This window comes from Octopus bimaculoides, chromosome 23 (assembly GCF_046866305.1).
Source record: "Octopus bimaculoides isolate indiv1 chromosome 23, ASM4686630v1, whole genome shotgun sequence".
In the NCBI taxonomy this organism is placed as follows: domain Eukaryota; kingdom Metazoa; phylum Mollusca; class Cephalopoda; order Octopoda; family Octopodidae; genus Octopus; species Octopus bimaculoides.
The window spans coordinates 4,660,374-4,675,244 of NC_142950.1; the positions used below are offsets into that span (position 1 = coordinate 4,660,374).

At 40.7% G+C, this 14,871-nt stretch overlaps 1 protein-coding gene across 2 annotated transcripts in view; it reads left to right on the forward strand.

Moving 5' to 3' along the window:
* The first annotated feature begins 6,778 nt into the window (after positions 1 to 6,778).
* Positions 6,779 to 14,871, forward strand: part of LOC106884008 (lysophosphatidic acid phosphatase type 6) — a 37,992-nt gene continuing 29,899 nt past the window's right edge. For both annotated transcript variants that reach the window (XM_089340031.1, XM_089340029.1), the window contains exon 1: positions 6,779 to 7,717. In XM_089340031.1, the coding sequence (XP_089196157.1) occupies positions 6,926 to 7,717 (792 nt within the window). In that variant the 5' untranslated portion in view covers positions 6,779 to 6,925. The remainder of the gene's footprint in view (positions 7,718 to 14,871) is intronic.

Genomic DNA, 14,871 nt, shown 5'->3' on the forward strand with positions numbered 1-14,871 from the left:
GCCAGGCATTCCATCACTCCATCCATTGTAGTGTTTAACTACAAGTTGAGTTCACTGGCATCCTTCAACTCTCAATATATGTATAAGTGCTAAGATAGTTTTCAAAAAGACTTTTTTGATCTGTAAATGAAACGAAAACTATATTTGCATGTGAGACAAATAAATGCTAGAACTGTAGCATAGTCACCGTATTTCAAATGTGAGTTCATTGTTCTTTAAACAACGTTGCTTGTCATCGTTATCTCTTAATCTCAGCATCATCATCATTCAACACCTGTTTTCCATGTTGACATGGGTTGGATGGTTTGACAAGAGCAACAAGGCCAGGAGGAGCAAGGCCCGGAAGAGCAAGGCCAGGAAGAGCAAGGCCAGGAAGAGCAAGGCCAGGAAGAGCAAGGCCAGGAAGAGCAAGGCCAGGAAGAGCAAGGCCAGGAGGCACACCAGGTTCCATTTTCTATTTCGGCATTGGTTTTTTTTACAGGAGATCCATATGGCACTGGAGTTGGAGGAGTACAATTATCTCTCACTAGATGGAGCATGGATCAGTACATTATATATATATATATATATATATATATATACACTTTACTCTTTTACTCTTTTACTTGTTTCAGTCATTTGACTACAGTCATGCTGGAGCACCACCTTTAGTCGAGGAAATCGACCCCAGAACTTATTCTTTGTAAGCCTAGTACTTATTCTATCCGTCTCTTTTTGCCAAACCGCTAAGTTACGGGGACGTAAACACACCAGCATCGGTTGTCAAGCGATGGTGGGGGGACAAATACAGACACACAAACACACATACATATATATATATATATATACATATATACGACGGGCTTCTTTCAGTTTCCATCTACCAAATCCACTCACAAGGCTTTGGTCAGCCCGAGGCTATAGTAGAAGACACTTGCCCAAGGTACCACGCAGTGGGACTGAACCCGGAACCATGTGGTTGGTAAGCAAGCTACTTACCACACAACTACTCCTGCGCCTATATATATATATTACTCTTTACTCTTTTATTTGTTTCAGTCATTTGACTGTGGCCATGCTGGACCACTGCTTTTAGTCGAGCAAATCGACCCCAGGACTTATTCTTTGGAAGCCCAGTACTTATTCTATCAGTGTCTTTTGCCGAACCTCTAAGTTACGGGGGCGTAAACACACCAGCATCGGTTGTCAAGCAATATTGGGGGAACAAACACAGACACACAAACATATACACACACATAGATATATATATATACATATATACGACGGGCTTCTTTCAGTTTCCGTCTACCAAATCCACTCACAAGGCTTTGGTCTGCCCATAGCTATAGTAGAAGACACTTGCCCAAGGTGCCACGCAATAGGACTGAACCCGGAACCATGTGGTTGGTAAGCAAGCTACTTACCACACAACCACTATTCTTTTATTCTTTTACTTCTTTTCGTCATTTGACTGTGGCCATGTTGGAGCACAAGCTTTAGTTGAACAAATCGACACCAGGACTTATTCATTGTAAGCTTAATACTTATTCTATCTGTCTGTTTTGCAGAACCGCTAAGTTACAAGGATGTAAGCACATCAACATCGGTTTTTCCTGGCGAAAAATATAGTCTCATGATATTAACACAAAAATTTCTAAGGCTAATCATGTGATCTTCCTCTATCAGGCTTGACAGGTTAAATTCAAGCAGCTTTGATTGTTTGGGATTGTTGATAGACATGTGCACTCAACCATGACAGCTTTGAATTACAGAGCCAAACATATTGTCACATATAATTGTAGAAGAAACAAAGAACAGACATAAGCAAGCAGGAACTCCTAAAAATTTCTAAACCTAGTCACCTGGTCACCCTCAGCCAATCAAATTGTATCCAAAATGGATACTAATTTGAGCCTTGTTTTCTCTATAAAAACAAATTTTGAATGCCTAACAGTTGCAGCATGGCTCCATGTCTTCCTGTCTCAGCCTTTGAAAACCAGGGAAATCTGTGGAATTGGTTAAATCTTTTAACATTTCAAAACAAAACACTAATTATAAACAAAAATTTTACACTCTGTTGCTGCCAGGTGAACTTTAATCTAGCAGAACTAGGTCAAAGCTGCTTCATATTTGACCACCTTGTCTATATATTCAAAACACTACGACTATATACTCCTGAATATCCCTTCCATTTTAAAGAAGACTGTAGGGTATAACACACCATGATGGGGCTAGTTCAGTACTTCTCCATATGGCCCTGGAGTTGGGGGAGATCCATAAAATTTGAAACCAATATTGAAAAACTACAATTCTTTCAACCTATCTACCATCAATCCCTCATGGGTGTGATACTGAACAACTGGGTTAGGTGCATCTGTCAGTGTAGATGTGTCTCTTCAGGTGTTTAGAGGATGTATCTCATTAAAATCAATATATATATATATATATATATACATATATGACAGGCTTCTTTCAGTTTCCATTTATGAAACCCGCTCACAAGGCTTTGATTGGCCTGAAGCTGTAGTAGAAGACACTTGCCCAAGTTGCCATGCAGTGGGACTGAACCTGGAACATTGTGGTTGGGAAGCAGACTTCTTAGCACACAGCCATGAGTGTATCTGATCAACAAAGCATTCGAATACTATATGTGTGAAGAGTAAATCCACTGAATGACAGCTCGGAAGTTAGTCGTCTCAACAAGGTGACCTAGAAGACTTGCAATGCAGAGCTAGGTCAATGAGTGAAGCCATCAAGGTTTGTTGTAAAACTACAAACTTTTCTAAAGAACCAAAGAATTCAGAAAATGTGCATTCGGGAATGGTCTGCTGGCATTGAGGACTTACTTCTCTCTGGTGGCCCAGAAACAGCAAGCAGCATTGGTGGTCCTATAGATATCAGTAATGACTCATGTGTTAATAGTCGTTATATCTAAAGACTTTATGAGGTCATTAGCTGTCTGGGACACATCTTTTAAAAAATGTATTTCACCTTAAAGATTTTCTCTCTCACACACACACACACTCTACATCCATCCATATATCTATCTCTTTATCTCTCTGTCCATCTATCTCTCTATCTGTCTATCCATCCATCCATCCATCCTTTCTATCTCTCTATCTGTCTGTCTGTCTGTCTATCTGTCTGTCCTTCCATCTGTTGGTCCATCCATCCATCCATGAACAAATCTGTCTATTCATTTGTTTGCCTGTCTATCCATCTGTCCACTTGTGTGTCTCTGTCTATCAATCGATCGATCTATCTACCTATCATCTATCTATTTATCTATCCACCCCTCCACCCCTCCATCCATTCATTAATTTCCTTCCTTCTTTCCTTGTCTCTCTCTTTCCTTCTTCCTTCCTTCCTTCCTTCTCTTCTTTCTTTCTTTCTTGGTGGTGGTGGTGGTGGTGCTTGTTGGATGACGATGGGGGGAGGGAAAGGTAGTGACGTGGTGAGGGTGGTGATGGTGATGGCGTATATGATAACGACTTGAGATATTTGTTTCATTACTTTATTATTATTTAAGAGTGTTTAAAGATGTGTGGTAAGTAGCTTACTTCCCACTCACATGGTTCCAGGTTCAATCCCACTGCGCGGCACCTTGGGCAAGTGTCTTCTACTATAGCCTCGGGCCGACCAAAGCCTTATGAGTGGATTTGGTAGACAGAAACTGAAAGAAGCCCATTGTATATATGTATATATATGTGTATGTGTGTGTATATGTTTGTGTGTCTGCGTTTGTCCCCCCAACATCGCTTGCCAACCGATGCTGGTGTGTTTACGTCCCTGTAATTTAGCGGTTCGGCAAAAGAGACTGATAGAATAAGTACTAGGCTTCCAAAAGAATAAGTCCTGGGGGTCGATTTGCTCGACTAAAGGCGGTGCTCCAGCATGGCCACAGTCAAAATGACTGAAACAAGTTGGGGAAAAAAGTCAAAATTGAAATTGGGGGAAAGGGGTGGGGAATTTAACAATGCTGATTTTTGGCAATTTTCCGGAACCTCCGTACCCGAAAACGGGGGTTTTGGCAAAAAAAAAAAAAAAATTAAGAAATAAACAAATTTGGGAGAAAATGGAGAGGCGGGGACGGACGGAAGTCTTTCCTAAATATATAACGGGCTTCTTTCAGTTTCCATCCATCAAATCCACTCGCATGGCTTTGGTCAGTCCGAAGACACGTGCCCAAGGTGTCTCGCAGTGGGACTGAACCCAGAACCATGTGATTGGGATGCAAGCTACTTACCACACAGCCATTCCTACGCCTAAATATATATATATATATATATATATATATATATATATTCTCTTATTACAGCTACATACACACATACACCTCTACTACGTTAGCACACATATATACTCATACTAAGGCGGCGGTGCTACAGCATGGCCGCAGTCAAATGACGGAAACACGTAAAAGAATAAAGGAAATACTATTATATGTGTGAGTCACCGATTTACAATCGGTGTTGGTGTGTTTAGGTCCCCGTCTTGAAGCGGTTCGGCAAAAGAACCCAGAGAATAAGTACTCGGCTTAAAAAAAAAATAAAAAAATAATAAATAATAAAATAAAGAAGTCCTGGGGGTTGAGGTGGGTCCATTTGTTCGAGTAAAACACTTCAAGGCGGTGCTCCAGCATGGCCGCAGTCAACTGACAGCAATAGACAATAGAATTACGTGTCCACGCAGAAAATATATGAGTGAGTGCTTATACTGGTATGTCTATTTATATAAAGACTACAGTTGTGCGTATGTGTGTGTGTGTGTGTGTGCGTGCGTGTGTGTGACTGTCAGATGCTTAGAAACCAAAAGTGAAACAATTTCTGCCGGCAAACCTGGAATTCACGTGTAAAATTCTTGGAAATAACTCCTACTTCACTTTCTCTTTGCATTCTCTGTCCCTCCCCTTCACTCACTCTACTCCCTCTCTCTCATTCTTTATTCACTCTCTTTTCCCCTCCTTTCCAATATAACTATTTCTGCTTTTTATCATCCTCTACTCTTTCTCTCTGTCTCTCTCTTTCCCTCTCCTACTTTTATTCCTTCCTTTCAAACTTTTTCACTTGTCCTACAATATATTCTCTTCCTTTCACCCGTTCACCCTCTTACCCTGTCCCTCTCTTTCCTTAACAAATCCCTTCTCTCTCTTCTTTTCTCCTTCTTTACAACTTTTCCTCTCACTTCTCTCTCCACTCTTTTCTTCTTTACAACTCTCGCCTTGTCACTTTCTCTCCCCTTCCCTCTCTCTTACTTACATTTTCCCCATAACTCCTTCAACATATCTTTCTATCTCTCCATCTTTCTCTCACTTTCACCCTCTCTTTTCTTAACGCACCCGTCCCCTTTTCTCTACCCATTTTCCTTCTTCACACCTCTCTAACTTTCTATTCGTCCCCTCTCCTCATATAACCCCCTCCTTCTATATATCTTTCTATCTATCCATCTTTCTCTCACTTTCACCCTCTCTTTTCTTAACGCACCCGTCCCCTTTTCTCTACCCATTTTCCTTCTTCACACCTCTCTAACTTTCTATTCGTCCCCTCTCCTCATATAACCCCCTCCTTCTATATATCTTTCTATCTATCCATCTTTCTCTCACTTTCACCCTCTCTTTTCTTAACGCACCCCTCCCCTTTTCTCTACCCATTTTCCTTCTTCACACCTCTCTAACTTTCTATTCGTCCCCTCTCCTCATATAACCCCTCCTTCTATATATCTTTCTATCTATCTATCCGTCTCTCTGTCTCTCTCAACACCCTCTCTATATACCTTACTCACTCCGCTTCCTGCAATTTCATCATTGACCGTAGCTCTTTAAAAAAAGAAGACAGATACAGTATAACAGTTAATTTACTTTCACATCGTTAAACACGTAATACGCGCACGATCACGCATATATATATATATATATATATATATATATAACTCTATATATACCTATATATATTACATGTATATACACACATATGATACATATAAACTGTCGCTGGAAAAAACAAAGTTTTTAAAAGCTGCCGGGTTTGTCCTGTTGAACGTTAGTCTGTCTTTCTTTATATTTCTCGGCCAAACCGTTAATTACCTCAAAGTTACTTCTCTCCTACGTTGATCCACACCTAAATATACACGTGCGCACACGCTGTCACACATCTCAGGCCTTATATAGTATATATATATACGCACATACACACATATATAAAGCAAAGCGTGTGTATGCGCACACACGTTTTGTCTTAATCTTTGATCTGTTCTGTTGTTGTCGCAAACTGTTATCATAACTCGCGTATGCGCGTACTCACACGCACTCTCATGTTATATCCTTCCCTCGTATGATCTATTTCTTTGTGACACAGTCGCATCTTAAAGGCACATTATAAACACACACACACACGTTACACACACCCACACACACACGTTACACACACACACACATGCTCACGCGTGTATATACGCTCGCACATTCATAGAAACGCATCTTTTCTCTTTATCTCTCACTGCTACACACACACACGCAACACACACACACATCACAGCAGACGCAGAGATACTGATGCAAACATCACAAGACACACACACAAACATACATACACACACACACACTTATACATACACACACACACACTTATACATACACACAATCGCAGACACATACACCAACGGACGCTGTTAACATACAACATATTATCTTTCTTTCTCTCTTTCTCCCCCCTCACACATAGACACATACATATACATGTACCATTAGCAATCTATTACATACACACTCACACACAATACGATAAGGTGGACGCAGACAAGGACGCTCTAAAACAAATATACACACTGTGAAGAAAAGAATATATATACACACACACACACACGTGCGGTAGAAAAGCTCACAACTATATACACACGTAGATACACACACACATATATATACACACACGTATACATAGATACATACACAATGAATCGTTTAGGAAGAAGATTGTGGCGGTTTAGTGTGGTCTACAGTAGAGACTATCGTGGTAGTAGTAGAGGTGGTGGCGGCGGCGGTGGTGGTAGTAGTAGTAATAGTAGCAGTGGAGGTGGTGGCCGTGGAAGTCGAGGTGGTGTAGTGCTCACTGGTGTGTCGTTAGTGATGCTTGGTGGTACTAGTATGACACTGATGGCATCAAATAAACAAAAGGAACCATTCTTAACCTCCGTAGAACCAAAGTTATCCTCCGTAGAACCAAAGTTATCCTCCACAGAACAAAAGCCATCCTCCCCAGAACCAAACTTATCCTCTACAGAAGAAAACTCACCCGACACAAAATCATATTTACCCTTCACAGAACCAAACTTACTCTTCAAAGAACCAAACTTACTCTTCAAAGAACCAAACGTACCCTCCGCAGAACCAGATTTATGCTCAGAACCAGACTACTCCGAAGAGAACCTACCCCGACGCAAGGAGAACCCTCTGGTTGCCTGCATCTCCCGCTTGCTGTGTAGGTTCAAAGCGGACTCGAGCAGCCGAATCAGTGAGGACCAAAAGCCGTTGAATAAAACAAAGTTACCTGGAAAGTTACCTACCTGTTGCGAGACTGATGTTAGTAAAACGACCAAAGAAGGCCCCACCAAACACTGCACCACCCCTTGTGCTGATGAATCGGCGCAACCGTGCACCCCTCCAGGACTTGTCCTCAAGAAGGCCCTTGTTATTTTCCGACACGGAGCGCGAACCCCCATTCTGACTATTCCCAACATTGAACAGGTTTGTCCTCTTATTATTATTATTATTATTATTACACATTCTTTATTTTATCCTGTATTACCCATAATGTTTTTCTTAATGTACCCTTGTGATTAACAAAGAAATCATCATTATTATTATTATTATTATTATTATTATTATTATTATTATTATTATTATTATTATTGTGTACTCCTACTTATATTTCGTGTTCTACATCATCAATGGATTGGGAAGGATCATTGGATTGGCAGAAGCGACAGAGCGTCGGACTCGTAGCTCGATGCTATGTAGTTACGTCCCCTTACGTTTCGAGTTCGAATCACGCCGTGGTCGGCTTGGCTTTGCTATTCTTTTTCTGTCCGTAAGGTGAGCGTAGTGTTGGTGGTAACAGCCGTAGTGATCGATAAAATGATAAATTTCTATAAAGATATACCGGGTCTTGGTTTATTGTTTCTATAAAGTATTTCGAAGATTTGAAATGAGTTGTAATATAACATCAGACACGTCTGTTGATATTACGAGATTCATTGGCGTTAATAATTTAATTTTTATTATTATTATTATTTATTTTCCCCCTAAACTGGAATTGAAAAATTAGAAGGTGGAGTAGAGAGAAGGGGGGTCTTAACCCATGTCCCTTAGAAGGCCAACAATTACCACGACGACAAAAACAACGATATCTGTAAACAAACGATTGTCACTTTCATGGACAACATGACAACGAACTAACGACGAAGAAAGATGTCTCGACGTATTAGATATAGCAGCCGAACCTCCTTCAAATCACAAAACCTACTGACCTTACTACATCCAGTCTTAAATATATAAATAAATAAAGATTCCAAGTTTTGGCACAAAGCCAGCAATTTCGAGTGAGGGGTGAGTAGTAGTAGTAGTAGTAGTAGTAGTAGTAGTAGTAGTAGTAGTAGTAGTAGTAGCAGCAACAGCAGCAGTAGTAGTAGTAGTAGTAGTAATTCATAATGGTTAATGTTTATAATCGTTTCTACTAAAAGCACAAGGCTTGCCAGAAATTTGGTTTGAGGGGGATTGGTCGATTATATCGATCTCCAGTGTATCACTGGTACTTAATTTTATCGACCCCCCGAAAGGATGACCTGGCAAAGTCGACCTCGGCGGATTTCGAAATCGGGACGAGGAATAATAATGATAATAATGGTTTCGAATTTTTGGATCAAGGCCAGCAATTTCGGAGGAGGAAGTAAGTAGTAATAGTAGTAGTAGACAGCTGGCATATTGGAAAATTTACAAAAGACTGGATGGCTACCACTGAAACGGACAGCCTTTTTTTAAGCAGCATGAGAAGCTGTGGGGGTGGGATTCGACTAGAGCAGGGATGACTGAAGGCTAATCACCATGATCATTATCATCATCATCATCAACAACAATGGCATAAGCTTAATTCCACCCCACCCCCCTCTTCACTCTTTTATCATCATCATCATCATCATCGTATTCCTGTGTTTATAACTACTTTTATTGGACTATATAGTCATTAGTGTAATGGTGTACTAATGCAGATCCTATGATCAAAGCCTTCCACTCGTGACCACCACGTATTCTGTTCAGTCATAGTATATCTAGGACTACATTGTCTGATGTGTCAATTCCCACCTCTCTCAATACAAGATGGTGTGCTGTGATATATGATTTGGGGGAGGTTAGGCTGCTGTTTCTAGCAGTTTGATTGACCGCCTTGATGATTATCTCATTGGCTAGTGTTTATGTTGTGGGCATGTGTGTGTGTGTGTGTGTGTTGTATATGTTGTGTGTGGGTGTGAGAGGGAGAGAGAGAGAGAGAGAGAGAGGCTGAAGTAGAGAGAGTTGTGTCTTATGTTGTGTGTGTGTTACCACGTTCATAGCGGCATGATAACAACAGATAGGAGTTAATCCACAATAACGCAAAAAAAAAAAGAAAAAAAAGCTCTCATCAATATCTATGTCATGTCCATACACTCAACCCCACCATCAACAACAATACGGTCGTCGACAACAACAATATCATTATCAGCAACACCACCACCACCACCACCACCAAACAGCTACATCACCACCAGCCTCACCAACACTCCTAGCATTAACGCCACTGGCACCACCACTACCTCCCCATAATCCCGCTCGCTGTCATCAAGAATAATACCATCACCACCACCACCACCACCACAATCAGCAGCACCATCACCACCATCATCAACATTCGACATCAACACCACCATCATCACCACCACCACCACCACAATCAGCAGCACCATCACCACCATCATCAACATTCGACATCAACACCACCATCATCACCACCACCACCACCACCACCATTAACATCGCTACTATCACCAAAATCTGCCCCTCCCCCACCTTCACTCCATGATATCCTCATTAACCAAGGTGGTGAGCCGGCAGAATCGTTAGTACACCAGGTAAAAATGCTTCGTGTATATATGTTTATATATATAAATTGATATGTGCCATCATGATCATCATCATCATCAACATTTAACATCCATTTTCCATGCTGGCACGGTTTGGATGGTTTGACTGGGGACTGGCAAACCAGGAGGCTGCACCAGGATCCAATCTGATCTGGCAAGGTTTCTACAGCTGGATGACCTTCCTGACGCCAACCATTCCAAGAGTGTAGTGGGTGCTTTTTATATGTCACTGGCATGGGTTCCATTGAACTGGCACCGATATCAGCCACGACTACAGTCTCAGTTGGCATCACAGGTTTTCTCAAGCACAGTTTATCTTCAAAGGTCTCAGTCACCTTTCACTGTCACCATGTGACCAATGCTCAAATGGTGCTTTTCACATTTCACCGGCCTGGGTGCCAGTCAGATGGCACTGCCATCAACCATAACTATGATTTCACTCGACTTGACAGGTCTTCACAAGCACAGCATATCACGCAATGTTTGAAAGGGGTTTAAACGGGCGAGTTACACGACACTGGCATCGGCCACTATTTTGATTTCACTTGGCTTGACGGGTCTTCTCAAGCATATCGCCAAAGGTCTCGGTCACTTGTCATTGCCTCTGTGAGGTCCAACATTTTGAGACTGCGTTTCACCACCTCGTCCCATGTTTCGCTGTGTCTGGCTCTTCCACAGGTTCCTTCCACCATCAGATTGCGACACTTCTTCACACAGCTCTCCTCGTCCGTACACATCACATGACCATACCAGCACAGTCGTCTCCCTTGCACACCACATCTGATGCTGATTATGCCTGACTTTTCTCTCCGGATGCTTATACTCTGTCAGGCATGCTAGCTTCCTTTCTTACAAGCCTACGCATGTCCTCAGCACTGCCGTGCAGCATGGCTGTTCGCACATAGGCATCATACAGTCTGCCTTACACTCTGAGTGAGAGGCCCTTTGTTACCAGTCAAGGTGGGAGCTCTCTGAAGTTTGCCCAGCCAATTCATATTCTAGCAGCTACTCTCTTGGAGCATCCCCCTCTGCTACTGACCTGGTCAACTAGGTACCAAAAGCTATTTATTTCTTTATTGCCCACAGGGGGCTACATACAGAGGGAACAAACAAGGACAGACAAAGGGATTAAGTCGATTATATCGACCCCAGTGTGTAACTGGTACTTATTTAATTGACCCTGAAAGGATGAAAGGCGGAATTTGAGCTCAGAACGTAATGGCAGACAAAATACCACTAAACATTTCACCCGGTGTGCTAACGTTTCTGCCAGTTCGCCGCTATTGACTTCTTCTAGTTACCTCCCCCCCCCCCCGTAACTTAGCGGTTTGGCAAAAGAGACTGATAGAATAAGTACTAGGCTTGCCAAAATATGAAATTAATATATGTGAATGTATGTATCTTCCAAGTTTTGCATAGGGGCCAGACATTTTGAAGATAAAGACCATGAGCTCTGTGATTTTTAGGCTCTGTATTAATTTATTTTGTTGTAGATTTTTCTAAAACTTGACTTCGATAATTATCCTCTCATCTGTTTGAATGCAAGAATTCAGTTGAACAGACCAGAAATTCCTGGACCTTTTGAAGAACATCATTATCTTTCTAAAACATTTTATCTAAAACATAATGAAATTCCATGTGGCTGCATTTATCTGAGGCACTCACGAAGCTAGACAAGAACAGGCATTGATGCTTATGTACGCATGCACACACACAAACACAAACACATGCGAATGTATATATGTAGATGTATGTGCGTTAATGGAAAATTTGGTGGGTTTCTTTTTTATAGTTATTGCTTTCACTTTCATTTTCTCTTTGCAATGGTGGTTGGGAAGATCTGTGTCATTGAGCAAACTGTAGTATTAGCTGTGTAACATATACATATATATAGATAGATAGATACATACACATACACACATATATATTCATACATACATACATATATATATACACACACATATACACATTCATACATGCACATTATATATATGTATATATATATATGTATTAGTACATATATTAGGTTTTGAGTGAATGAATGAAACAGTGGATAAATAAACAACATTACCTGCTATTGAAGAATGTATGTCTTGCATGGAGATAGTCAAACAACCCTTTGTGTGTATAGTGGTTTAGTAATGAAAATATGACAGCTATATAAACCCATTATGCTCACCTATCTGCCCCCTGCTCAAACAACAACAACCAGCGAAGGACATTAAGCTGTTCAAAGATCTATCTTTTGTATCTGCAGGAAATTGTCAGCGAGCTAATGTTAGCAGGACCTGGTTTGTGGTGACAAACTAGCTGAAACGGTGGGGGTGTGGGGGGTGTGGGTGGCGGGCTGAAACAAAATGATGGTAATAATGGTAATAATAATAATAATAATAATAATAATAACAATAATAAAAATTTCTGCAATAATAATAGAGAAAGGGAGGTTTATGTAGAAACATGAAGAGTATGACGAAACAGGCATCATAAGTAATGACGACAACAATGAATCAATAATAATAATAATAATAATGATAATAATGATAACGGTTTCAAATTTTGCCACTAGGGCAGCAATCTTGGGGGAGGCGATGAATCCCTTCCCCCAAATTTGGGTTGTTGTGCTTCCAGTTGAAAGGATTATTATGACTGTCTGGAGTGGTGAAACTGGCAGAATCATTAACACATTGGACAAAATTGCCATTAAGCATTTTGCCTGTGTTTCACATTCTGAGTTCAAATTCTGCTGAGGTTGGCTGTGCCACTTGTCTTTTCAGGGTCGATGAGTTAAGTACCAGTTGAGCACTGGGGTCAATGTAAGTGACTAGTGTCCGCCCACCCACTGCAAAATTTCAGATCTTGTACCTGTAGTAGATAGAAAGAATTTGTCGTCGTCGTCATCATCATCATCATCATCATCATCATCATCATCATCATCATCATCATCATCATCATCATGATTGTTAAGGCTGCAAGCTGACAGATCGTTAGCGCGTTGGCAGAATCGTTAGTGCGCCGGACGAAATGCTTAGCAGCATTTCGTATGACTTTACATTCTGAGTTCAGATTCTATCGATGTCAACTTTGCCTTTCATCCTTCCGGGGGTCAATAAATTAAGTACCAGCTATGCACTGAGATCGATGTGATCAACTAGTCCCCACCCCAACAAATTTGAGACTTTGTACCTCCAGTAGAAAGGATTATTATTATTATTATTATTATTATTATTATTATTATTATTATTATTATTATTATACGTTTGACTTTTGCTTTACATTTGTACAAGTTGGCTCCAAGTCTCACCCAGAGACCTCAAGAGACAACAAGTTAGAAGTTCATGTTGGTGTTATGCTTAGGGTGCCATATATTTGGTTTTGTACATAGTATTGTTCTAAGGAATGCTTAAGAAACCATAAGGAAATTATGAGTTTGTTCTAAAATTTGAGATTACATAGACAGTATTTTGTCTAGGATATGGGCAGTTCCCATGAGCACTATCTTTAGAATTTCTATCATTTTGGTATTTCCTGGTATCTGAGCTAGATAACAATCAGCCCCTTTTGCTGTCATTCCCAGGGCACCTATGACAATAGGTATTGTTTTCGTCTTCAGATTCCACATTTTGCTAATTTCTATTTCAAGATCTTTATATTTGCTCAGTTTTTGGTAGGTCTTGACAGATACGTTTATATCAATTGGGACAGTCATATCAATGAGGAGGCATGATTTTTGTCTGCAGTCTTTCAATATAATGTCTGGCCTATTTGCATCTGTCTTTCTGTCAGTTTGAATGGTGAAGTTCCAGAGGAGTGAGATGTGATCATTTTCAAGCACTGGAGGTGGTTTATTATTATTATTATTATCTATTTATTAAAACAATAGTACCTTCTTGACTACGTTTAGTGTCATATTTGAAATTATGGAAGAAAATTTATGATATAATCAAATGGATGGAACATTTAGTCTTTTTGACTGAAATAATTCCAAACAAGGCAAATAAATCAAAGACTGTATTTCAAGCAGGAAGAAAAAAACACGGAAAATGTAAATAAAAAAATTAAAAAATGGATGTTAAGCGTAGACGAATGAAGAAGAAGAACCAGAAAGGACAAAGCTGGCATCTGGTTGCTAGGGACGTCACCAGGGAAGAAGAAGGAAGGAAAGATGTATGCGAATGTGAGTAGGAAGAATGTTAGGGTGGTGGGAAAGGAGGAGGAGAGCGAGGAAATGATAGAGAGAGAGAGAGAGAGAGAGAGTGTGTGTGTGTGATGTCACAGTAAATTATCAAGATAATGACAGCAGGTGTGGTGTGTGTGAAAGGTGGTGTGTGTGTGTGTGTGTGTGTGTGTGTGTGTGCAAATAGAGAAATAAAGATACTAAATGAGTCAATAAGAGCAGGAGGAGGAGGAAGAGGAGGAGGGGCAAGTGACAGTCTTCCCTGTTTGTTCCTGGTTCTAATTGATATCTCCTCTGTTCTTTTCCTGCCTGTTTACATAGCAGTGCTGACCAAGGGGCAAGGGGAAAGGTGGCTTGTTTCCACTGTGTGGGTGTGGGTGTTGGTGTGTGGTACTTGCTTGTGTGCTGGTGTGTTTACGTCCCCGTGACTTAGCGGTTCGGCAAAAGAGACCAATAGAATAAGTACTAGGCTTCCAAAGAATAAGTCCTGGGCTCGATTTGCTCGACTAAAGGCGGTGCTCCAGCATGGCTGCAGTCAAATGACTGAAACA